This window comes from Nothoprocta perdicaria, unplaced genomic scaffold (assembly GCF_003342845.1).
Source record: "Nothoprocta perdicaria isolate Ctin4 unplaced genomic scaffold, notPer1 scaffold_56, whole genome shotgun sequence".
Lineage (NCBI taxonomy): Eukaryota > Metazoa > Chordata > Aves > Tinamiformes > Tinamidae > Nothoprocta > Nothoprocta perdicaria.
In genome coordinates, this window is record NW_020455821.1 from 3,835,858 (window position 1) to 3,860,353 (window position 24,496).

The following is a 24,496-nucleotide window of genomic DNA, read 5'->3' on the forward strand; positions in this document are numbered from 1 at the left end:
CCCAGCTCTCTCAGCCTTTGCTCATAGGGCAGATGTTCCAGGCCCCTGATCATCCTGGTAGCCCAAACGCAGATGCAGGCTGGGGAAGCAGCCCGGCTCCTGCATGCCCTCAGCCCATCACACGTGCATCCAGCCACGGACACACATGCGCAATGTAGCTTTATCCAAACAAAAGAGCATTTGTGTGCTCCTTACTCGCCCCCACGCTCATATCTGCTTCTCAAATCCTTCAGAAAGGATTTTGGTGAAAAAAAAAGAAGGCATTTCTACAGTATTTTATTTGCTCCCATTGCCCTCCTTTTCTGAGCTTTGTTTTTCACTCCTAAATGACTGAGACCCTTCAYAGGCCAGAGGTTGTAAGTGATCTTTTATAAGTAATTTTAGGGTCACATGCACTCGTCTCCCTCATGCCCAGATCAGGAAGCACAACTGACAATTATTTTTTGGCAGAGTAGGGATGAGTAGGGCAATGATGTATAGAGGAAGGGGAACCAGTTCCTTTTCCCTCTTTTACCTCCCCAAATATAAGTCAGGGTGGGCAGCAGGTGTCCTGGGGGATAACACAGCCCCTCTGCTGCTCCAGGGCCCTATGGACACAGCTGCTAGACAGATTAAAGTCTTTCCCGGCCCATTCCCATAGCACATGGAATTAGCAAGTGGGAGAGAGGCCACAAACCTGACACTGAAATTGCCCTGAAGGCTGTGTGAGTGAGAGGAGACCCAAGAGCATGTCCATCAGGGCAAGGAGCAAGGCTTGCTTCCACGTGGCCAGTCCTGCTTCCACGTGGCCAGTCCTGCTTCCACGTGGCTAGTCCTGCTCCTACACTAGGGCAACCCCACAAAAATAAGGGAAGAGGCAAAAGCAAAAGAGAAGAAAAACAGGTCTGAATGTGGAAGATGTGGGTTCTCTGTTCCTCTTCATACAATGAAACAGCAAAAATATGCATGGAAGGAAAAAAAGGCAAAATGGAAAACAAAAGCAGCAGCAAAAGAGAAAATTTCCACAGTAGCAAATAACAGTTTCAAATTCACGTTTAAATCCTTTGAGGAAGATTCCGGGGGATACAGYCATCATTTTCATTCTGCTATATAGATCAAATTGGGTATCCACTTGGGTGTTGCAAAACATACCAATTTAGAAACATTTATTTTGAGTAGAAGAGTAGCAAAAGAGTTGTGCTGGCTAACAGCAGGCCCTATGAGATAGTCTTCTTCTCTTTCCCTATTCTCCCACTGGAAACAAATGTTTTTTTAAATGAGAAAACAGTAAAATTTCAAGACTCAATTTCTTATTTGATGTCTCCAAGATGCCCAGCCTGTGTTCCTACCCGGCAACTACCCTGTAGTCTCCTGAGATCTAACCTGAAGGTCTAAGTCTTGGCTCTCACCAGCTTGAGGCAGCGCTCTGCAAAATCCTTTATTGTGGCTTTTACTCCAGCTGTCTCCCTCTGCCCACCCCTGATTTCCCCGGCCAGGTTTCCACCCAGGCTGCAAGTCCAGCACTGCTTGCTGGATCTTGGCCAGCAACCGGAAAGGAGCCAAGCTCCCTTCACAGGAGAGACCACTCCCGACCCATGAAGGAAAACGAACTTTTCCATCAAACCCTCCTACTTGACTAATAATGTGCRGGGTTAATTCCACTGTTTATCTGGAGCATTCTGCAGAAGGTAAAGATATCCCTCTCCTATTTCTGCAGAGGCAGAAACTGAAGMACTTCAGCTGCTGGCAAACAGCAGACCAAGGGGCAAGCTCCTCAGATGAGGGTCTGACCACATTGGATCTCTGACCACTGGGGTAGCCTGTCCCAAGGTTTCACGATTTCCCCCCATCCCTGTTGGCCCCAGGAGGCAGGTTTGGGGACACAAGCCCAGTTTCTTGGACAGGAGTGCAAGCCAGCTGGCACTGGCACCAGTGCAGAGGTAGGATGCTCCAGCAGCCAGCAGCGGTGGCCCGGGACCAGCAGCCACCCCATGCCTTCGGCCGGGGTAGGTGGAAGAGCACCTGGGTGCGGGATGCCCGCGGAGCGCGAGTGACAGGGACAGGCCGGGGACCCCGGCACGGAGGGGGCCGCGGCGGCGGGAGGAGCGGCGAGAGAAGGCGGAGCGGGGCCAAACTTCAGCGGCGGAGGCAGGGAGCGCCCCGGGCCGCCCCGGCCCCGCTCCCGGCCCCGCCGCTCCCGCTCCGCCCCGGAACCGGGCGGCTCCGGCGGGCGGGCAGAACCGGCGAGCGCGGCGGCTCCGGCGGCTCCGGCGGCTCCGGCGGAGGGTCCGTGCTGCTCCAGCCGGGTAAGGCCGCGCCGCGGAGGGGGCGGCCGCGAGTCCCGCCGTGCTGGTGCCCGGGGAACGGCCACGGCCGCGCTCTGGCGCCGCGGGACACAAAGGTTGTCCGGCCCCGGCGCCGCGCGAGCGGCCGGAGGGCTCGCAGGTGCCGCGATGCTGGGAGAGGGGGGATGCAGTCGGGACTGCGGGTGCAGTGGTGCGGTGCGGAGGTGGGACGTGGTCCGGATCACAGGTATGATGCACAGGTGGGATGTGGTCCGGCGTGCAGGAGTGACAATACGCTCTATRTGTGTGATGTGATCTGACTTTCAGGAGTGACAATATGCTGTATATAAGTGGGTTGTGGTGGGTTGCAGGAGTGGCGATAAATTGAATAGGTTTTGACATGGTCTGGCTTGCAGATGTGACAATGCACTGCATAGGTGGGACAGGATCTGAATCAGAGGTGTGACAATACAGTATATAGGTGGGACGTGGTTCAAACAGTATACTCTATAGGTGCAATATGGTCTGGACTGCAATTGCAATGGTACAATGTATAGGGGGGATGTAGTTTATAGGGTGACAATGTGATGCATAGATGGGATGTGGTCCCTTCATGACAGGCTGTGGCAGTTCACGTACTAATATATAGTTTCCAGCAGCCGAGTTCTGGAACTGGGCCAACTTTAAACTTCTATTTGGAAAGCTTATCTTGTCCAGTACCTCTCAGTAAAGGTCTGCAAAATCCTGCCCAGATTTTCTTCCATGCTCTGTGACTCCTCATCTCCTTTTACTCAATAGCTCTGCAGTGCTGAAGCGGCATCTTGCAAYACCGGCAACATGAGCCGACTTCCAGAGCTTGCGGGAGACAGAGGAGTCCTCAGATACAGGTCCTGCCAGACACACCACAAAATGGGCTTGTGGTCCTCCCAGGATAAGATCAGCACTGTGAACTATATCTCAATYTCCTGAGATTCCTCAGATGATAGGAACTTCCCTGAATAACTGCATTCCTGGCTGTGAGGCACAGCAGGCTACCYGGTGCTCTGCTCAGAAACTTCTGGCCTAAGTCGGTTAAAAACAAAAATTGGAGTCAGCAGAATTACAGTCAAACTGAAATTGTTGTACTGAACTTGCTCACTACTTGAGCTATCTGGCCAGGAAACTCTTTTCTCCTCTTAGGCTGCCAGAGAGGCAGAGCTGAAACTTAGAGGAGGGAAAGAGAAGGGAGGGGTGCAGGAAGGTCTGAGTGTATGCTTTCTTTTTCTTTTTCTTTTTCTTTTCCTTTTTTTTTTCTTTTCTTTTTTTGGTCTCATTATAAGTTAATAATGCAATCTAGGCTGCTGTCCAAGGATTTGGCCTCAGAAAATCCAAACCGTGCGCAAAATCATGTTGTAAAAGATCGTATGAATGTGGGACAGGACGGGACGTCGCAAGCCAGCAAATCCAGGCACTGTACACGATTATGCCTTATTGCTGTAACTCACTTGGTCCCGGTCTACTGTGAAGGGCGAGTATCAGAGCCTCTCTGAACTGAAAGTTATAAAATCTGTACCGATATACACCTTGCTCTCACTTTATGTTTACAGAGTCTATGTGTAGCTCTCCCAGCCTGGTGGGTTTTTTTTTTTTTTTTTTTTTTTTTTGGCTCTTATCTGTATGGAAATAGTAGCTGTGTTCTCTTTGCTGTGCAATGCCAAGCAAGCCAAAACTTGTACCAGCTTTTGTCAGGCTGGCTCTAGCTGATGCCCTGGCAGTGCCGCTCCGCGCTTCTTGCACTCTGCATCCCTCCTGGATGAGCTGAGGTGCAAGACTGGAACCTGCCCCGTGTCACCAGCCATGAGCAGGAGATGGGAGCAGTTCAGCAGTGGCGAGCAACACCACAGAGCAGATTTGGCAGCAAATAGCATTTATCAACCTTAAGCAGTCGGGGAACTTCAGACAAATTGAATACTAATATCAGCTCTCAGATTTAACTCCCAGTTTAATATCTTTGCTCTTAACACTTATAACAAGGTCTTGTAATAATGACTCAGAGGAAGTACCACCCACTGAATCAACAGAGTCAATTCACAGGACTGTACAGTGGCACTAAACAAATCCACTTCTGTCTGGTACAAAATACTGCAATTGGTACATGCAAACAAACCATCCGGAGCAGTTAGGTTCCATTTATTAAAATTGTACATGGCTTTTTATCTAACAAGGTGAAAATAAGGCAAATATTTTGCAGACACTGGCTGTAGCCTTGCAGTCTGAAATATCCCTCACACTCAGTGCAGGAGGGAGGCCCTCCTGATAACGCTCAGAGCARTGGAGCTGGAATGACTAGGCACTTCTGGCCGAGAATATTATAATCATCTCGGTATTATCACTAAACTCAAGATTATTTCAGTGTTTTCCAGCACTGCATGTGTAACAGTTTATCATATGGATGCTTGTTAAGTGTTGGAGATGAAGGTTGCCTTCATCTCCAAGTCTCTAGAAAAAGTCCTGGAAGAGAAAATACTGCAACAGAACAGGAACACAATTCTGCATTTAATTATATGGAAAGCTCTCAGATTGAATCCAACCAAGGTGCTACAATCAAACCAAGAAAAGCAAAAAAAGTTATGACAATCTTGAGCCTTGGCCTTGCCATTTTTAATAGATGGCGGCATCTTGCTAGTGATTTTGGAACAAGTTTAGGCATGAGTTTTGTCATAGATGTAGGATGAAGTTCAAGGGAATATTAAAAAAAAAAAAAAAACAGAAGGGGCTGGGCTGTATTTCTGTGGTTTTGAAGTGAAAATATCGCCTGGTTCTTTTTTTCCAAGGAAAACATATCCAGTGAGCAGCAGACAAGCCTTCTAATTGCTACCAGATGTCGTCAGCAGCAGACAAGGAGCCAATTTTATGGGACTGAATGGAGATACAAATAGGAAGAGGGTGTGTGGAATTCATGAGCCCCTGAGTCATAGCATATGATGTAGAAGAATTGCTGCCGTTAAAAGAAATTGGTTGTCTAACGTGGCAGGTGAACATTTGTTGCAATTTTGTCAACATAGCCTTTCACATCTGCAAACAGCTCAGGGAAGGGATCTGTGCTGAGCAGCACAGGGATATTTCTATCTGATGTAACTAATCGGGCTTGTGCACAGATTCAACTGTTTCTAGCAGTTTGGTACCTGAGTTGACATTTTGAAGTGTGGGAACTACTGAAGCCATAGGTCAGGGGAAATCTTAAGCAGGCCATAGTGTTTGAAAAGCCATSCTAGTGTTTCACAGTATACTTTAAAGCACTCCCAGTAACCTATGCAACTGATGATAAAGGAGACCTGGAAAAGCCACACAGTGGGTGAAACCCTGTACCAGGCTTGGAGTCACCCAGCACATTGCGAAATGTTTTCAGAAGTAACAGTTTCCTTTGGAATGGAGGTTACTCCAGTATTATCTGTTTAAAAAAAAAAAAAAAAAAAAAAGGAGAAAGAAAAAAAAGGAGGGGGTAGAGAGCAGATGAAGAACTACCAAATTTTGAAGCTGTTAGGACCTCTGCACTGTTCAGATTGGTATCATTATAGTGGATGTCACCAAGTGGTGCTATGTTGCATTTGCTTCCTATTTAGTTGTTTTTTTTTTTTTTTTTAGCATAACCATTATTTTGCTTTGGCTAAACTGTATATGGAGGAATGCTTAAGGACAGAAGAACTTGCTCTTTGCTGTGCAGCTCCATTGGAATATTTTGTTGGAGTGTCTCTGGCCAGTTCTTTGTGCCAGCAGGACATCCCTAAGAGGGATGTATGGGAAATTCCAGCCCATGGGTTGACTAACTGCTCACGGCTTCAATGGCACCGACTTCTCTGAAAAGCTGCCTTACAAATCCTGCTGTACCCAGGACATGCGATCCCTGCACAGTGGGGAGAACAGCAGAGTCTTCCTGGCCCCTCACAAGGTGCCTCTTTCCAGCAGGAGCAGCAAAGGTGATTTTATATTTTAATTTTTAACTTCAATGAGCGGGTTATGTTTGTCTTGGTGGAGCTGGGGAATAACTTTGTTATACTCCCCTATCTGCTAGTTAAATTGCATTATTTTTAATAAGGCGGCTGTCTCTGTGCTGCTTCTGTTGTGATGTTTTCTCCTATCTGGAAACTGGTGACTTCTCATCCCTCCTGCCTGGCCTGCCTCTCTGTTAACTCACTTCATGGTCTTCCCCCAAGTTGGTAAGCTTTACATTAGCATTATTTTGTGATCTCCACCACCCCAGCACCCCTCCATCCCAGATGAGCTTCTATAGTATAAGGTTCTGTAGTATAAGGTAGCTTTTTTTTTTTTTTTTTTTTTTTTTGTGAATAATGGTCTTATTATTTTTTTTCCACAAAGCCCAAAAGGAAACCAAAGGGATTCCCAGATTCCCAGCAAGATACTTCTCATGAGACCACATTATATCCAACCCCAAGCTCAACTCCTTACGCTTTGTCTCTCGGATCATATCTTTATTAATGTGAACTCTCCCTCACTTTCCTGAAGCTCCTACAACGCACCGCGGAGAGGTGTCCTCATAGATGTGACCACATTATGGCATTGCTGCCCAACACAGAGCTTGTCCTGCCTCGGGGTCCACCTGGTGCCCCCAGCCCSGTTGCAAGGTCCAATTCCTCATGGCTGAGCGCAGCTGAGAACCCCTGGCTGCTGTGTCCCGGCGGGTTGCTGGTGTGAGTAATCCTCCCTCCGCCCCGGGAAAAAGCCACAATCTCCTCCTTTGTGCCTTCCTGCTCAGAAATGGCTGATTCATCCCCCAAAGCAGACTAATTGCTTCTGCTATTACCAAAAATATATAAAAAGAAAAAGTCCTCTAGAGTTTCAGCTTAACTTTCCGCTGCATATGCAATGCTGTGAAATAAATGTGCTTCTGGCTGGAGCAAAAAGAGTTTGCAGGGAGAAATAAAGAAGAAAGTGGGTTGCAGTATTTCCCTAGCACTTCAGCAATGGGCTCGGCAGTTCGTACCAGATTCCTTAACTTGTCATGACTTATATGGTGCAGGCTAAGGACTTGAACATGCCATGCAGGTGAGCTGGGAGACAGGTGGTTTTGTTCCCTTTTAGCTGTTGTAACTGCCTTCCTTTGGCTTTGCATTGCAACGATGCAGCACTCAGCACCTCATATATGAAGCTTAACTGAGAAATTGCTCCATTTGCTCTGCTGACGGCTGTTTTCCAGCCTGCTTGGCTCCGTTCATTTGTTTATGCACTAATGGACTTTGGTTCCACATTTCAGAACAAGCTGTCCAATATTCATGAGCTATTTTGTATTTATCCAGTCCCAAGGCTTCATTTCTAAGCCCAGAAATAAATTCCATTTTTTTTGTTGTTTCCATTACTGGAGTTGCATTGAATATACAACTGTAACCAAGCCCAAAATGTGGCCTCTGCTTATCCATAAGAAAGCCAGGGGGGAAGGACTATCACAAAGGTAAATAGTTTTACAAACCTGCAATTCCCACACCACTCTTCTGGTAACTCCTGCAAGCAGGCGTTGGAGCAAGCCATAAGTGCAGAGGTGAGTCACTTATAAAATTTTACCCTCCTGTTGTTTGTATATTTATATATTGGGTGAGTTCAGCAATCTTTCTGATGGAGATAGTGTGAGTTACACGCTCAGCTCRTGTAAAGTGGTTCAGCTCCTTGGGCTTCACTGGAGCTATGCAAATGTATAGCATAAATTTGCTATAAATTTACTATAAAAAGTCAAGGATATGACTGAACAAACAATTTCTTCTCAAAGAAATACAGTACCAAGTACTTGCTGATTTAAATTATTGCACAGGAAGTACTAGGGGAGATCAAAGTGTAATTAGTAAGACATCCTGTAAGTAAGTTAAAACTGTATTTAGCAAAGCCATATTCTCTCCAGCATAAGTGTATCTCATCAAAATCTGTGCACTGGTTACAAAACTGTGGATTAAAACTGCAAAGACAATTTCTAAGAGTGACAGTYTTATGTCCTCTCAGAACAACTGCCACCAGTACTGTAGCAGAGAGAAGGGTTAAGCTGCAATTTTGAGCTAACCCTCAAGTGTCGTCACACTTTTTCACTCAGTGGTCGAGAAAATAATCTGAAAGGAATTTTGGAGTGGATTAGTTTTGCAACAACACTAAGCCAGACGCCTWCTCTGCACAAGAATTTATTTTAAACAGCTTGAATGCCCAACTTATTAAATTAGCAGCTGAGCGTGTCCCCTGGTGCCTCTTGGCGGTGTCCGTATGCAGACAAGCTCCCTGGAGAGCCTGTGACGGAGGGAAAGGCCTGGTCTCCGTCGTGTGCACGTTGCCTTTGCCTGGGCGTGTGGCAGTGATGAATCACATCGGAGCAGAGCGGCTCCGTGTTCGCCGCGGGCCGTTCTCCAGGGGAGACGCCGGCCACGGCGATTCAGCAGCTGCCCAAATGGAAAAGCAGGGCTCGTGGGAGGGAGTCGCGYCCGCAGCCTGCGTGATCCTGGAAAACATGCCGCTTCCATGGGCTTTYCGTAAGCCTGGTGCCTTCGTGGCTCTTCTCAGTGAGTGTCCTCAAGTGCTCGTGCAAACGTGAGCAGCTCTGTGGCTTGGTGGCGCGTGCAGCCCTTTCCTCTGAATAAATGTTGGSCTCCTCATTTAGCCTCCAAGAGCCGGGGTAAGCGCACGTGTGTTTTGGGAACCTGGGAATGGGCTTGTGGCCTTTGCTCCAGGTAAAACTGCTGTTGCAAWGTTTTTGGTTTTTTTTTYCCCCCAGAAAATGTGATCTCATGTGCAAACAAAATGCAGAGTTTCCCACTGATGATGGAGCTTTCTCCTTGGTGGGAAGCACCTTTCCCCCCAACAGGAAGCTGTTTGCTGCTGCAATTTCCTTCTTTTCCTACAAAGCTTCAATGTTTTAGACATTTAATGCAGATCTCTCCCATTAAATCCACAACAGTTCCAGRAAGTGTGTGTGGCAATAGCAAAGTCCTTTGTTTTCTTTAAGGTTTGGGAGTAGGGGATGGTCATTTTAGCGTTCTCTACAGTGATGGTACTTAGCACAGAAGCAACCAGGGATCTAGTGTGCAAAAAGTGGACCGGAGGATTTTCAAAAACACACACAAGCAAAATCTCCTCCCTCTGCTTCTAAGAAGAGCAGAGCAATGTAGGAAGTGRACAGGCAGCTTTGCAGCTCCCTGTTCTGCTCCCGCCACTTCCTGAGGATGCTCCAATGTCACTGCTTGCCCAGGAAGGAGCAAACCAGCTGGTTTCACTGTCAAGCCTCACAAGAGTCATCRCTGTCACATCCTGTGGGCTCTGTCCCCGGCAGCTATTCCGGAGGCTCCTGCCCTCCCTTCGGGACAGCACAATGCTCCGATGGGCAAAGTCCTGCTGCCCTTGTGGGCAGCAAGGAGGTCGGGCTCTCTACCTACATATTTTTATGTCTTCACGCTCCAAACCTGCTTTGAAACACTGGCTGTGCCCATCATTAACAGTGGATGAGAATCTCCATAGGGTATCACCTACAGACAGCACCGTGGTCGCAGCAGCCTCCAATGGCATCTGGCTCTACCAGCCCCAAGCAAGCTGGATATCTCATTCCTAAAATCCTTGAGACTTGACTTACAAGAAAAAAAAAAAAAAAAAAAGCCACACAGGCACAGGAGCCGATTTGTCACATAAACACAGAGCAGCAAGAGGGTACTGATTGCTATAATTAAGAATAATCTAATTCTTAAAGGCAAATTGGGTGTATTTATTTCTATTTAATTGGATTCCAGCATTTCATGGATGCATTCTGCACCCAGACAGGCTACTGCAGTATGCTCTAGAGCCAACAGAGTGGCACTGGAGCTTGAGATTCTGAGGGGTTTTTTGGTGTTTATTTTTGGTTTATTATTAGGTGAGATGGAGCTTTCAGTTCTTGATTTAATTCATCTAAATTTAATGCAGTTACTGTTCAGAAAGCCACAGAATTATCTGCTAGAAAATTTGGGTAACGTGGGTGCTAATTTGCAAAACTGTCAGCCCACTCTTTGAAACCCAAGAGCAACATGTCTGGTAGAACCTCATTAATGGAGAGATGGATCGTGGAAGGCTCCTCATTGCCATCTGAGGTGTTTCCATTCAAATCCTTGATCCTCAGGACAGTCCTTAGCACTGGAGCTGAATTTCAGCTTTTTAACCTTTTTTTTTCCCCACATTTTTTTTTTATATGTCAGAAGAGACAGCCTTGTATGAGCACAGACATTTCTGGCATCTCTCACAGATTCAGCGTTCAAATGAAACGTGATGGGAGCTGAGAGCCCTTTAAATCCCTTCCTGTGATTGAGAAGTCTGGAATTCGCAACATCAACAATCCTTTCTTGGCAGGAATTTTTTTATTAAACTCCCTCCCCAACCTACTGCGAGCCTCATGCTACTGCTCAGAGCATTTAGCTGCTAATCTGAACCTTGGGACTTGTGGGTGACCCTTCAGCAGAGCCCGTAACAAACTGAAACTCTTTTGCTGGTGTAAAATTTGTCAGGAATTCACGCTTATCTTGGATCCTCCAAGCAGACTCTAAGGCGGCTTCCGACAACAGGATGAAGTGCGTGGAGTCACTTCCCTCAGCGCGGGGCTGCTGGAGTGAAACTTGGTTAAGAAGCCCATGCGTGATCTCTGCTCCCAAAATATATGTGACTTGCACCGAGGGCGAACAAGCGAACATGCTTCTGGAGTGGCTGGAATCAGCGGTGCGATGCTCATGAGCACAAGTGTAGAGTTTCCCCAYTAAGGCAAGGAAATTGTTACTCCAACTTTTGGTCTGCGCAGTTCAATTCAGATTAGGGGCCTCACGGAGACAAGAGTAGTTTCTGAATGATGCAAGCTGCAGGTGCTTGACGCCTGTCGCTTCTTGGCCCTACCTCCCTCTTCCTCTTCCTCTTCCTCTTTTTTTTTTTTCTTGTTTCCTTTGGTTTTCTTCACCACATCAGTTACCTGATCTCAGTCACCACAAACTGGGGCCACTGTCCTGTTGTCGGCTCAGTGCCCAGAGCGGGTCACATCTGGATGGTGCACAAGCCTCCGGCCGTGCCTGTCTCTCACAGCCACCAGCAGAGCAGCCAAACTCAGCACGGGTTGTGATGAAGGACACGTAGACGCCTTTCCAGAGTCTACAGAGAAGCTTCTTGCTTCCAAGGACTGATATTTCCATTGCTCTAAACCCTGCCGTCACATGAAGCTGCTGCACAGACTCCATAGGGATTCAGGCTGTCCTGATTGAGGGTTGCCTGGCACAGAGGACGAGAAGGAGCTGGGCTGGGAAGGGAAAGTTTGCTCCAGTCTTTAAGCGCATCCTTCCTCCGGAATTTGGCTACAGCTCAGAGGTAGGAGTCCTGTTCTCTCTGTCCTCTCGGCAGCCTGTGGAGGTGCTTTCGTATGGCTTTGGCTTTGGCTTTTTCTTTTTCTTTTTTTTTTTTTTTTTTGAAGGCAATAAAAGCATCTTTGAGGCTTTTGTAGTTTCTCTTTGCGTGACAGCTTCCCACTGAGGAGCAGCTATGAGAATCTTAGAGAGTTACTGAGTGCTTCCCATGTTGTTCAGTGACTTCTGCTCTACATGGGGCTGCCGAATCAGCACTCAAAAATTGCATTCTGAAAACATCATTAAAGCAGGTACCACCAGAAACCAGGAGCTATTGCCTCTGCTGGCACATGTTGCACCCAGAGGACTTTTGGGTCCCACTATGCTTAACTCCCGTGGGCACTGCTCAGGGTTGTGTCTGCCATGGGAAACTCTTTTATTTGGCTGAATTTTGAACCAAAATGGAGACGCACACGTCCCTTCCTGCCATTTTTCCCGGGGCTGTGATCACCTTTTCCCAAGAGAAGTTCTCGCTGCAGCATTGATTTGATTTAAACCTACCTTACAGGGTTAAGCTAAATTGGTTATTGACCATCCTCAGATAGTGTTTCTGCTGTAATTGAGTGTGTTTTTCAAACCCATTTAAAGTTAAGATGGTGCAAACATTATATATAAATAAGTGCTTTAGATGTATATAGTTCCTATAGTAGCCCAAGGATTTATTTACCTGTAATTACCRGGGAGGAGGAAGGTATGGGCACTGCTTCAGCTTGTGTAGTTAATCCTGCTATTACCCCCTCATGACCAATGCTTTTTGGATGGACATTTTTACTGCTTGCACAAAATCACACTCGATAGTGCAGCTCTCTGCTGTGCTGGAAAGAGATCAGCCTCTTCAGTATTCCTGAAGAAGATTTGGCACTCTTTCCAAAATCTTTTAATCTTTTTTAATCCTAAATCGCTAGTTTTCATCTCAGTAATGGTGAGGATTGAAGAACAGCTAGATCTGAAGGCGCTGGGGTTACTATTTGTGACACAAGAGGAGGGATGAGGCCGGGCTTGGGGCTAGCTTGTCCACGGGCTGATGGCCAGCCCTGCTTCTGCCTACACATCTCAACCCCACTAGCACCAGCAGCCCCATACTGAGGGGYCAGATTGGTTTCTAAAACCCTAAAACCCCTTTTTTCAAGGCCAGGGAGGAGGATTTCATTAGTCTGTGTGTATGTGTGCTGTTCAGATGCTGTGCTGGAGAGCACAACAGTACAAATGAAAGCAAGAGAACAAACCCAGCGGCCTTCCCAAAGTGTTCGGGGGCAGCACAAAGCCGGGATGTTGTTTCTTGTTAGTGATTGAGCAGTCTGACATGTTTCAAAATACAAAGGCTCTGCCTATTCCCCGTGGCGGAGTGAAAACTTGAGCTAGCCAGAAGCAAAACCTATCATTAGCACTCGTCCAAGCAGAACAACCTCCTGAGTGCCAGAAACAGGCACAGAAGAGAGGGAGGGACCGTGCAGAGCAGCAGAAAAGAGCGTTTCTTTGATGCTGGCAGCGACGGCCTCATTGGGGCAAGTGGAGGGTCCCAAAGTCCCTCAAGGACCACTCAGCTCATGAAACCTCGCAAAGGGCCATAGGGAGCTGCTGGTCCCAGCAATCCTGAAACACTGCATGGGCTGTGATCCCTCSGTGTCCAGGGCCTGCCCCAAAGACCAGGGGGGGGTCTTTGTTCCCTACACCTAGTTATAATTACCTGGTAGGAGATGCCTTTTCACACATCTTTCCAGGTCCTAGCAATGATCCATGCCATCCTAGAGGTATGCAGCAATTCAGACTGAATATGTGCTGTGCAGCTCCAGTCTGCACAGCTTCACAGGTTGGAAGAAGTATTGACATGCCCTGATTTGTCTCCCCTGGATCTCATCTCCATATGAGCTGGCTTTTACCTGGAGGGCAGCAGGGCACAGAAAACTGGAGGGAAGTACAGAAAAGGACTATAGAACAGGCATGGATGAATGCAGAGAGGGAGCATCACAGCTCTGCAGCCAAAATGACCTTGGTAGCACGAACTGCAGTGTTGCATGGGTGCAAGAGGACAAGCATTTTTGATGACTTCATATTTCCCAAGGGAACTTCTTTAAATGGGACTGCTCCTCAGAACTTATATACTGATACTTCTTCAAGTACCGATCTCCACTAGGCTTAGCCAATCATGGGGGACAAGAAGGAAGATCAGGATAGGATTGCATTTGCCGCAGCTAATGTGGTGAGCTGTGAATGTGCCCACCTCAGGCTATATGAATGTGCCACCAGGATGTGTCCTGGCGCTCTAAGAGACACCAGCAGCTTGTGCCCAAAGCCTTGCAGCTCAGTCAAGGAGCAGGCCATGAGCACTGCAAGCCCAGCTGGGTGCTAAAGCAAGATATATGCAGCCCTTCAAGTTCAGTGCCAGGTCCCTTTGTCAGGATGATTCCCTTTTCTCAGCCTGCATAGTGCTAAATTGCCTCTCTGAGATAGCAAAGTAGTTGCATGCCGTGTTAATCTCTGATATGTCTCGCTCCAGTTAGGCCATTTACCTGCTAATAAGCCCTTATGGTCAGAGATACAAGAGCAAACTACCAGCTCACTAAAGATGTATCTGAGTAGACTTGCCACACTATGCTTCATGGAAAATATAGAGAAAAGCTGCATTCATAATATATCACTCATATCTGTGTTTGTAAACAGATTTATCACACCATCTGCAGAATTGTACCCTGCTCTCCTCCATATTTATTCCTTCCCATTTATACAGCACTGCTCCCATTTAGTTTATTTCCTTTTTACGATCAGATACACAAGCAATCTTTTTTTTCTTCCCCACAGAAAGAGTGTGCTCTCTGTGGGAGAGAATATTTAATCAATCAAATTTGTTCAGCGTCGTGCATAACCACAAGCCGCTGCTGTTTCAAGATGTACCTGACTGGGTTTGTTTCTCTTCTCCTCACATCTGTGCAGAGCAGGTGGGGAGGAAGGGATAATTTAGAATATGCCAGTAAACAGGATGCTGTATCATTATTTCCTGTCTCCCGTTGCACTGGTTTCACTTAATTTGTAGAAGTGGGCTGAACTTAAGGGCAATAATGCTACTACAATCTCTAATACTTWCTGCAACTGATAGTGTATACAACAGAGTATTTGCATAACTGGGGAGAGGGTAAAAAAAGCCAGCCTACTACACTATCAAGTTTGATAAGGAAGGATTAGTCATGTGCAAATAACAGGGTGATTTACTGGGTGTGAAAAGAAGTTAGACTGAAAGAGAGCTTGCAGAAAGCCTGAACCCTGGGCGCAGTCTCTGTGGCCAGGGCAGTGCCTGCTCAGKAGCTGCTGGTACTGTCCTGATCTTGGGGCCATCAGTGCAGCCTGTTTCATAGGGCTGCATGAGGAGGCTCCTTGGGGCACAAATAGGGTTAAAACTGGCAGCCTAGGCTTGAGCCAAACCGGATTCTGGGCTTGGAGCGTGCTTTCGCTTTGGGGAGAGCAGAGACTTGCTYCTGCCAGTGCCAGGAGGAGGGACAAGTCCCAGGCTGTGAGTCAGGGCTGGGATGGGGCCAGGCGCCTGGGCTGGGATGGCGCGTGGCTCCCTGCCTGCTCCCTGCACGRCAATGCAAAGCCCAACACAGCAGTGCAAAGCCCAGCACTGTCTCTTCTCCATCCTCACTGCTAGCAGGAGACTGAGAAGGTCCAGGGACTTTGGTGAAGGATACTAGAGATACTAGGATACTAGAGAGACATCCCTGAGCTGCTGGTAGCACCAGGGTGGCTCCAGAGTATTTACCAGTCTGGCTCAGCCTGATGTCCCAGTCATGGAGAGCCACATGGGATCCATGCCACACACGAGTGCTTACTCCTGCACTGGCCCCCGTGGCCCCAAACTCTGCCCCAGGTGCATCTTATTCTGAGATCCTCCAGCCCCAACACTGCAAATTTGCTGAGGCGAGAGTGGGGGAAGCACTAAGGTGAGAGCAGCAAGATGCCACCTCGACCCCAGGACTGTGACACTGACRGCCACACACCTCACTGTGCTGGAGAGCTGGGATTTCCTTTCTCCTTTGCTTCGTGCCAGACCCAAATTCCTGGGCTTGGGTTCACAGGAACAGCTTAGGGGTGACTAACTCTTGGCTTGCGCCAAGAGTGAGTAAAAGCTCTGGTGTCTGACCATTGTGATGAGTCTTAGCAAGTCTGGCCTATATCTCTGGATGAGKTTTTTTTTTTTTTTTCCATTGTATGTGGTCTTTTTGTTATTATTATTTTAAAGCTGTACACTATGTCCTCATATGCTATATTTGCAATTTCACATTTTTCCATCATGACCATCTATCTTTTTCTACATTTAACAAAACAGTTTGTTAAATGCACAACTGGGCTCCTGGCCAAGGATTTCTTTTCCCTTTAAAGAAAAGGGAAACTCTGAAAAGGGTTTTCTCCACAGTTCTATAAAAGTGTAAGAGGATTTTCTGTGACTTCATCCTTCAACAGCACATGGTGCACATGGCTCTGTTGCAACAAAGCAGACAGTACCTCTCAAAATACTCTGATTGTCAATAAAATAGTCATAAGGCAGGCTATAAAGTAAAAAAGTTGCAAATGATTCGTGCTTTTCTTTTGGTGTTCTGGAAAATAAATCTTTCAGAGACTTTCAGTTTGGACTTTCAAGGTTTTCCTTACACTCTGCAAGGCCAGAAAATCTAGTGCTGGCATTTCAATGGGAAAGCAAGATTCTCCTATAATTTGGAGCTGTTTAATTTGACCATTTCAGGGCCAGCTGGGCCTCAAGTTCTTCTGATCTCAATGGGGGCTCCTCTGCCTTATGTATGGGAGGGTCGCAGCTGGGTGGAAGGGAGGGGATGTGACACTAGTACCTGTCTGGACAGCTGAAGTCATCTCAGGCTCCAACACCWCTGCCCGGCGTGTGGCTCACTGAGGAGGCAGGTGCTGGAGTTACCCTGCCTGGTTCGTGAAAATATGTGAAAAGCACCTACATTCTGTATCTTAATCACTATAGGTTTAAAAACAAACAGCCTCAAACACAGAGTTTGTCACCGAGGGTTTATTTAACTTGGTTTTGATGTTTTGCTGCAGGGCATCAGCCCTTCACACTCATTGCTGTGAAGTGAATGGCTGAGGTGGACCATGTTCCCCAGGGAGACGGGCCGTGAGAAACCTCTTCCCTATCTTTGAGTAGATGTACTACTGTTTTAATAGCTTCCCACTGCAGTTCCTCCACTTGCAACCTGTTGGGCTCTCACATTATCAAACAATCACCACATTTTGCAGATGTATTTGCTGTTAGAGCAAACAGGAAAAGATTGAGTGAGTGCTATAAAATTAACCTCCACATCAGTCAAAAGAAACAAAGGCAAAAAATAACATAGTTATCGGATGCTCTTATGAGCAGGATATGCTGAAAATGACTTCATCCCACTTCAAACACTTAGGAACTGCACAACCTTGCCAGGGTAGTGAGATTTTAAGGAGGTTAAATAGACATAAAGAGCTCAGAGTTGATAATGCCACTTCCAACCTTGTCCTTTCACTGCATGAAAATAGGCAGTGGCTATTGACTGGTGTAAATTGGCTACTTTTAAAGCCGTGTTTGCTGGCTTAGATGTGCTAAGAGTCACTCTACAGAGGTTTCAGGGCTTGAATGTAATGCACGTGGTTAACTGGGAGATGTATTTAGCTTCTCAAGAGAGGACTGGCCCCAGTGTGTGTTGCACTTGTGTGAGAGCTGGCCTAAGAAGAGGTTAGCTGCAGCTGAGGTTTAAGTCCTGATTGCTGGAGGAAAAACACTACTGGCATGGGTTGGTGGACAGTCCAAAAAGAATTCTCACTTTATCTTTTCTTATCCTTTCAGGGTAAACTGTTCACAATGTCCATCAAAAAGGAAGGTGCCCACAAGAAATGGGCTGCCCTGAAGGAGAAACTTGGGCCGCAGGAGACAGACCAGTCAGAGGCCAACCTGGAAAATGCCGAGCCGGAGCTCTGCATCCGCCTCCTCCAAATGCCTTCCGTGGTAAACTACTCCGGGCTGAAGAAGCGACTGGAAAACAGTGACGATGCCTGGATGGTCCAGTTCCTGGAGCTCTGTGGGCTCGACCTCCTCCTGGAGGCCCTGGACAGGCTGTCCGGGAGAGGGGTGTCCAGGATTTCTGACGCCTTGCTGCAGCTCACCTGCATCAACTGCGTGCGAGCGGTGATGAACTCCCACAAGGGGATCGAGTACATTGTCAGCAACGAGGGCTATGTCAGAAAACTCTTCCAAGGTAAGAAGACATCTTCTTATTCCCTCCGGTACACAAACCAGGGAGAGACTTCAAGGAAAAGTTTCTGCTGTTCATCCTTCTAACCTTCACTGGACATGCTTCATAGACATGTCTTCCAATTATCCTACTGCTCTATTGCTTTTTTAGATATCCAAAGATGTTAAAAGGCTTCTTGCAAGCTGTTGATCACAGCTGATTAATTACATGGACTGTTTTCCTTGTTTTTCTCTTTAAAATGATATTCCTTTGAAATGACATTGCCATTGCCTCTCTCTCCTTTGTGGGTGGGCCTATCTCCACACGAATGTCTTCTTAGCTCCCTAGGGAGTAAGGATAAACCCTGAACAAGCTTTAAGCAGGCCTGAAAAGCCCCCAACCTCTCAGCTTTCATCTTTTCAGCAGATATTTGCCATTTAGTTTTTGTTAAGCTCAAGGGCAGAGAGAGAGAGGGAGAAATTCAAAGGGCTTGGAGACTTGCAGCCCATGAAGAGGAAAGAGTCTGATGTGGTTTAGACTCGAGAGAACCCATTTTCCCTGCTGTTCAGTTTGCTCCCGTCTATAAAATTGCAGGTAATACCATTTGATTTGTCCTGCCATTCACTTTGTTCCTCATTAGGCAGCAAACTCATCAGGGTGGCTCCTAGGACTTGCACTGCAATTAACTGCAGGGAGACCAGGAGGAAAGCTTCTGTGCTGCTCTGCGGAGCTGAGATCACAGCTGTCCTTAGAAACCCTTTTTAATATCTCTYTAAAATGCATCTAAGCTGAAAGTATGTATTTTGTTCCTCTCTTCAGTTTTAAAGTCCTCTTCCTTTCTCTGCACCACGTGCTTTCTAAACCAGTGTGAAATATAAAACTGGCATTTTTGTACTGTGAAAAATAAATGGCCAGCCTGGGTTTTTGAGTGGTCTGACTTCTTTGTGCAATAATAAATAAATAAATGAGATAGTCTAATCCACTCTCCATGTCCACTAATCCACTCCTCCCAAGYCTCAGAGAGAAACAGGAATGGAAGAAAAGGAAATAACATGAGGTCTGGTTATAATAACTAGCCTATTTCGTGTTTATTTCTGCAGTAAAAATAAGACTTATTAATTGGAAAAAATGGCAGTGGTTCATCTGCCATTCTAGAAAATACATATCTTTGAAAATTGGAAATAAAACATGTGATTGCACTCACTGAGAGTTTGCTATTAGCAGCATTTCCCCTAGTTCTTGGAGTAGGTGAACAGCTATAATCAGGAGTTGAAATACCTGTAGAGTAAATGAACTAGCATTTGCTCTTCCCACTAGAAGCTACTACCACATATTGTGATTGGGATGATATAGCTGTAAAATAGGGTGTTTTTTTCCTCATCTTCCATATACTGTTGGCTTTATTTCTTAAAGTTTTTTCTAGCCATTGTCTTAARCCAATATGAAAAGACACTGAGATTCAGAACATTAATCTGCTACTGTAAATTCTTTATTTCTTTTCTTTTTTATTCCCCAGCACTTGACACAACTAACGTCATGGTCAAAAAGCAAGTATTTGAACTCCTGGCTGCATTGTGCATTTATTCATCAGATGGCCACGCTTTGGCTTTGGATGCCCTGGATCATTACAAGGCAAGTGTTGGACTGCAGCAGGAGGTCTTGCTGCCTCACAGAATGTGCAAAYGCTCACTTGGGGTCTGATTCATGCAGGTAGGTCTATGTACCTATGAAAAGGAATAGAAATAAGGTTCATTTTGCATCATTTTGGTAAGAAAGGCAGGGATTTATAGGGTGAAAATTGTAGGAATTCTGGCCTGGAGGGTTCTATGTTGGCAGAAGCTCAAGATGCTGTCTGCAAGCAGACTGCTGCCAACCACAAGATTCTTCCTGGTAGGAAAAGTGCTACCAGATTAACCAAATAGAAGGTGCCACATCCATGGGTTTCACTGACCCAAAATCCAGGGTATTCTTCTGTTTTCAGAAAGCATAAGGGGATCTGAGAGGCTTGCACTAGGTTTCACTGACTTCCTCTGCTAACCAGACACTGCTCTGTGGCTGGGAAAAGTGGCTTTTGGCCATATCTTCCTGTTCTGTGCTCAGCAGGATAAACTTACAGAGCTTTTAGGATGCTAATTCTATTTGAGAGCCTTCATTTAGATGAAGAAGTTTCTGAACTGTCTGAACAGAACTGTCTGAACATCACTTGTGTTATTAACAGRGTGTGAAGAACCAGCAGTATCGATTCAGTGTCATAATGAATGAGCTCTCAAATACAGATAACGTGCCATACATGGTGACACTGCTGAGTGCTATCAATGCCATAATATTGGGAAAAGAAGAGCTAAGAACAAGAACACAAATCAGAAACGAGTTCATAGGTAAGAATATTTGTTGCACCTAACTTTCTTCAGAGAAAATCAGTTCCAAACCAGTTCCACCAGGGCAGTTTTATGGCTTTATTCTTTAATGTATCAATAAGATAAGGAGGGAGAGGGAGCAAAAGTGTGCAATTCTTAAAGCCGTATCCCTTGGCTTTTGACTCTTTTCTTAAACATTTTTAACCAGATCTATTTAACATTTCTTTGCTGTTTTACCATAGCTTTGATTTCTTCTGGCATCCCCACAGAACTCTATTCTTTGATCATCTTCAATATGTTTCTATAGGCACCATTTTATGGGGCCATATTTCTATAGATTGCAACTCCTTSTAATAGGATCTGAGATTTCTTCACTCTGCAGCCACTCAGTTCTGCCACATAAGTTTACCCATGATCTAGGATCACTTCCAATTGCTTGAATRCAGGAGTCCTAAGTACAGTAGTTAGGATTAATCACATTAATRTGCTTATTTGAACTGATGGGCCTATGCTCCATTTCTTTCTGTGGGAGAAAGGGGCATATGACTGCACAATCCGTTTGACTTATTTAAGACATCTAATTCAGAATGAAGTGAGTCTTGTCTCCAGAAGTGCTTTTGTCCCTCCATAATCCTAAGGGGATGCTTCACATCTCACTCAGCTGCAGATGTGTCTACTATAGGTCTCCCCATTTGAGAAATGCACCTATATCTCTTTTGACAGATCCGTATGAAGATATTCTCACTTTTTCTTTCTGTAAAATGTTTTTAGAAAATACCACTATATGATGATCATAATATCTCAGTACCAAGTAACCAATAAATATGTTTTTTTGTTCTCAGGGCTTCAGTTATTGGATATTTTAGACAAGCTAAGGTAAGGATCAACATTTAAATTTCCATTTAAATGAGATTTATAGCAACACAGCTATGGAAATATATCACTTATCAGACTTCAGTGGTGTTCAGTGAAAGGTACCTGGGTGGAGTGGACCATGGTAGCATGAACGTGGGAACCAGGGGCTTTTGGCCAACATTAAGACATTCCAAACAGCCACAGTGTCCCTGGAGCAGCTGTTGTCACAGATGGCATTGGCAAAAGCTCTGGGCACAGGCAGAACAAGGCACAACAATGTCCTTGTTGAGGCAGCATTTCAGATTGATGCTGAACTACTGCTCTAGGCTCCCTGAACAGCYTGGTGTATTCTAAAGTGCTGCACGACTGCACTTTGTCTTGGAAGGATGCTGCTAAGATGCTTTAGTGATGCCTACCCAGACATATCTGTCTTCATAGCTTCTTATTTTAAAAAGGATGTTCTATCAGAAGCACCCATGGTAAATTCTAGAGTGYATTACATGTTAGTAGCAGTTACTCATGTAGCTTGGATTTTTCCATTCAGCTCTTTCAAAAATAGTGGATAAATGTTGTTTTCAATACTGCCAGATAGCAAAGGTAGACTTCCTCCCTTGAGACTACGCAACAGAGATGAAAACTTGAGTTTTTAGTCTAGTTTTTAAGCTAATATTGAATAGCAGAAAGCAAATTTTATTCAAGTAGAAATTGTATTTGCATATTTTTCTTTGTCTTGAAAAAAAAAATTTCGAAAGGATGGAAATAGCCCTCTGTCTTTATAGCTCCAAGGAGATTTCATGCGAAGCATACACTGAGCTAGATTATGCTAAAATGTCACATGCATAAAATGTCACATTCATTTCTATATGCTGAATGTAGGTAGAAGTTTGTTTAGTTTGAAAAAGGAACTGCTGATGGGATTTGAATCTTTATAAATATGAGTTAGGTATTTTCAACATTGACTGCCTGAGTACAAAAAGCAAAGAGATAAAAACTATTCAAAATATAACAATCGTCTAAATCATCAGTGAAGGGCTCTCCAGTGAAAATGAATGCTATACGGTTGCAGAGACATAGAGGAGGAGGATCTGCTTATCCAGTGTGACACATTTGAGGAGTTCAAGATAGAAGATGATGAGGAATTGTTAAAGATATGTGATGGGATAAACATGAATGATCATCATGAGGTCTTTTCATCTCTCTTCAATAAAGTAAGTAGGCTCTCATGTGGGGAGCAAGGTCATGTAATGGCAAAGTTAGCACAGTCTGCTTGGAACCAAACTCGTTCACTGAAAGCACTTTGTCTTCCAGGTGAGCCGCTCTCCAGTCTCCATYCAGCTGTTGTCCATCCTCCAGAGCCTTTTGCACCTGGAACCATCTCACCACTCCAGTCTCTTGCTGTGGGAGTCCCTGGATGCTGTAGTAAACCGAGCCATTYTGCTCGCAAATGACAGTAAGACTGACATGAGTGGCACATTCTTCCAGCCTTGCACTAACCTCTTTGTTTCCTATCTCCTATCCAATACCTGCAAAAGTCCTTCCCAAACGTACAGTAAAGAATTCATGAGGCATCCTAAGAACTGAGCAGAAACAGAGGCAAAATTCATAGATGACATGGGGTCAAGCCTTGATGTRAATCCCTGGACCTGCAGATGCCAGTGAGCATGGCAATCACATTGCCTTGCTTTGATGGTTAAGCCCTGATGTAGCAGAGAGCTTTGGGTGGCAGGAGCAAGTAGGACTGTCTTCTTTGGCAACGTGCTACTCATTCTGGCTAGCCTTGTCAACAGTCTTAACAGTGTTTATGGGCTTTGAGCTGGGTCAGAATAGGAAGGAAACTGCAGAGGGTTGAATAGCATGAAAMAATCTTTGAGTCTCATCTCCTCCATTGAACCTCACCTGTTTTTTTTTTCAGTTCAGGAGAACACAGTTGAAGAAGTCATTGAGAGGCTGTTATCTATCAAGAAACATCCCAACAAGCAAAAGCGAGCTGAAAAACGTCTGTCTGGGAACATGAGTGAAGGTGTTCAGACCGAGCTGGAAGTGTGTGTGAGTGCAGTTCAGAACCCCCTGAGATCAAACAACCCTTCCAAGGCACCGGCACCTCCATCAGGGCCATCTGCTGCAGAAGAGATTTCATCCTCCGAGCTCTCAGTATGCTCAGCCTCACCGGAGACACTTACCCCTGCACCCACCACTGCCCCCACCCCAGCACCTCCTGCACCACCACCGCCTCCACCACTCCCAGGCACAGCAGCCATGGCCTCTGCATGCCCCACAATGGATATTCCTCCAGCCCCTCCACTCCCAGGCACATCTTCATCCTCTGCAGCCCCTCTGCCTGGTGTGGGGGGCATCCCACCCCCTCCACCACTACCTGGTGTGGGAGGCRTCCCACCCCCTCCACCACTGCCTGGTGTGGGAGGCATCCCACCCCCTCCACCACTGCCTGGCATGGCAAGTGTCCCAGCACCTCCACCACTGCCTGGCATGGGAGGCATCCCACCCCCTCCACCATTGCCTGGCATGGGGGGTGTCCCACCACCCCCACCACTGCCCGGCATGGGGGGTATCCCACCACCCCCACCACCCCTGCCCGGCATGGCACCCTTCCCAGGAGAGCAGATAGAAGCCGTTGTGGCTGCCCAGTTCAGCTGCCCAGTGGGCTCCGCCAGGCCCATCCRCAAGACGGTGAAGACACCAACTTTGAGAATGAAGAAGTTGAACTGGCAGAAGCTGCCCTCCAATGTCGTGAGAGGTGGGTGCCCCGGCATAAACTCAGTGTTGTTTTTCAGGTGACTTAACGGAAAAACAGTTTTCTTTGACTGTGTCAAATCTGGTTGATTCTATGTAGAAACATAACTCATTTTTCCTTTTTTTTTTTTTTTTTTTTTTTTTTTTTTTCTGGTACATCTGACCTACAAAGTTTAAAAAAAAATATCATTAGCTTAGTAACACTTAATGACCATTCCAGCTAGATCACTGGTTTGGAATAGGTTGTTTAGAACTAAAATCCTTTGAAATTGAAAGTAGGGAGATTGATGAGAAGATTCCCCTAATCCATCATGACACRCCCTGGGCTTGAGTTTTCAACCTGCTCTGATCTGGGCTCAAGACTGTCTGCTCCTAGTTTATATATAYGTGGAAGTCATGACTAAAGGTGCATGTTAGGAAATCTAGAAATCTGCCATGGTGAAAAAGATGGCACAGGTCATGGAGAGGATGCATCAGCCACAACTCAAGGACGCTGAAAGTGTTGAGAGCCCAGAGAAGTATTGATTAGTTTCTCAATCTGTGGGTCACATTTCCCTCTCCTTATGGATTTAAAAAGGAGCCTGAAATGTGAGAAAAAATGAAGAGTAGGCAAGGTCAGCCTTGGCCTAGACAAGCAACCATCCACTGTRTGGAAGGTGGCATAGGTAAGGTCTAAATAA

General features: G+C 46.0%; 2 protein-coding genes across 2 annotated transcripts in view; both read left to right on the top strand.

Annotated features, from left to right (window-relative positions):
- Positions 1-2,244: 2,244 nt before the first annotated feature.
- LOC112955339 (inverted formin-2-like) lies at positions 2,245-21,090 on the top strand. Its single transcript, XM_026048615.1, has 5 exons — positions 2,245-2,285; positions 17,469-17,877; positions 19,370-19,485; positions 20,072-20,231; positions 21,053-21,090. The coding sequence occupies exons 2-5, from the start codon at positions 17,484-17,486 to the stop codon at positions 21,088-21,090; spliced, it is 708 nt and encodes a 235-aa protein (XP_025904400.1). The 5' UTR covers positions 2,245-2,285; positions 17,469-17,483.
- A 1,024-nt stretch (positions 21,091-22,114) lies between these two features.
- LOC112955349 (inverted formin-2-like) overlaps positions 22,115-24,496 on the top strand; it is a 32,973-nt gene continuing 30,591 nt past the window's right edge. Inside the window, exons 1-3 of the mRNA XM_026048626.1 lie at positions 22,115-22,273; positions 22,374-22,515; positions 22,978-23,820. Coding sequence (XP_025904411.1) covers positions 22,115-22,273; positions 22,374-22,515; positions 22,978-23,820 — 1,144 coding nt within the window. The remainder of the gene's footprint in view (positions 22,274-22,373; positions 22,516-22,977; positions 23,821-24,496) is intronic.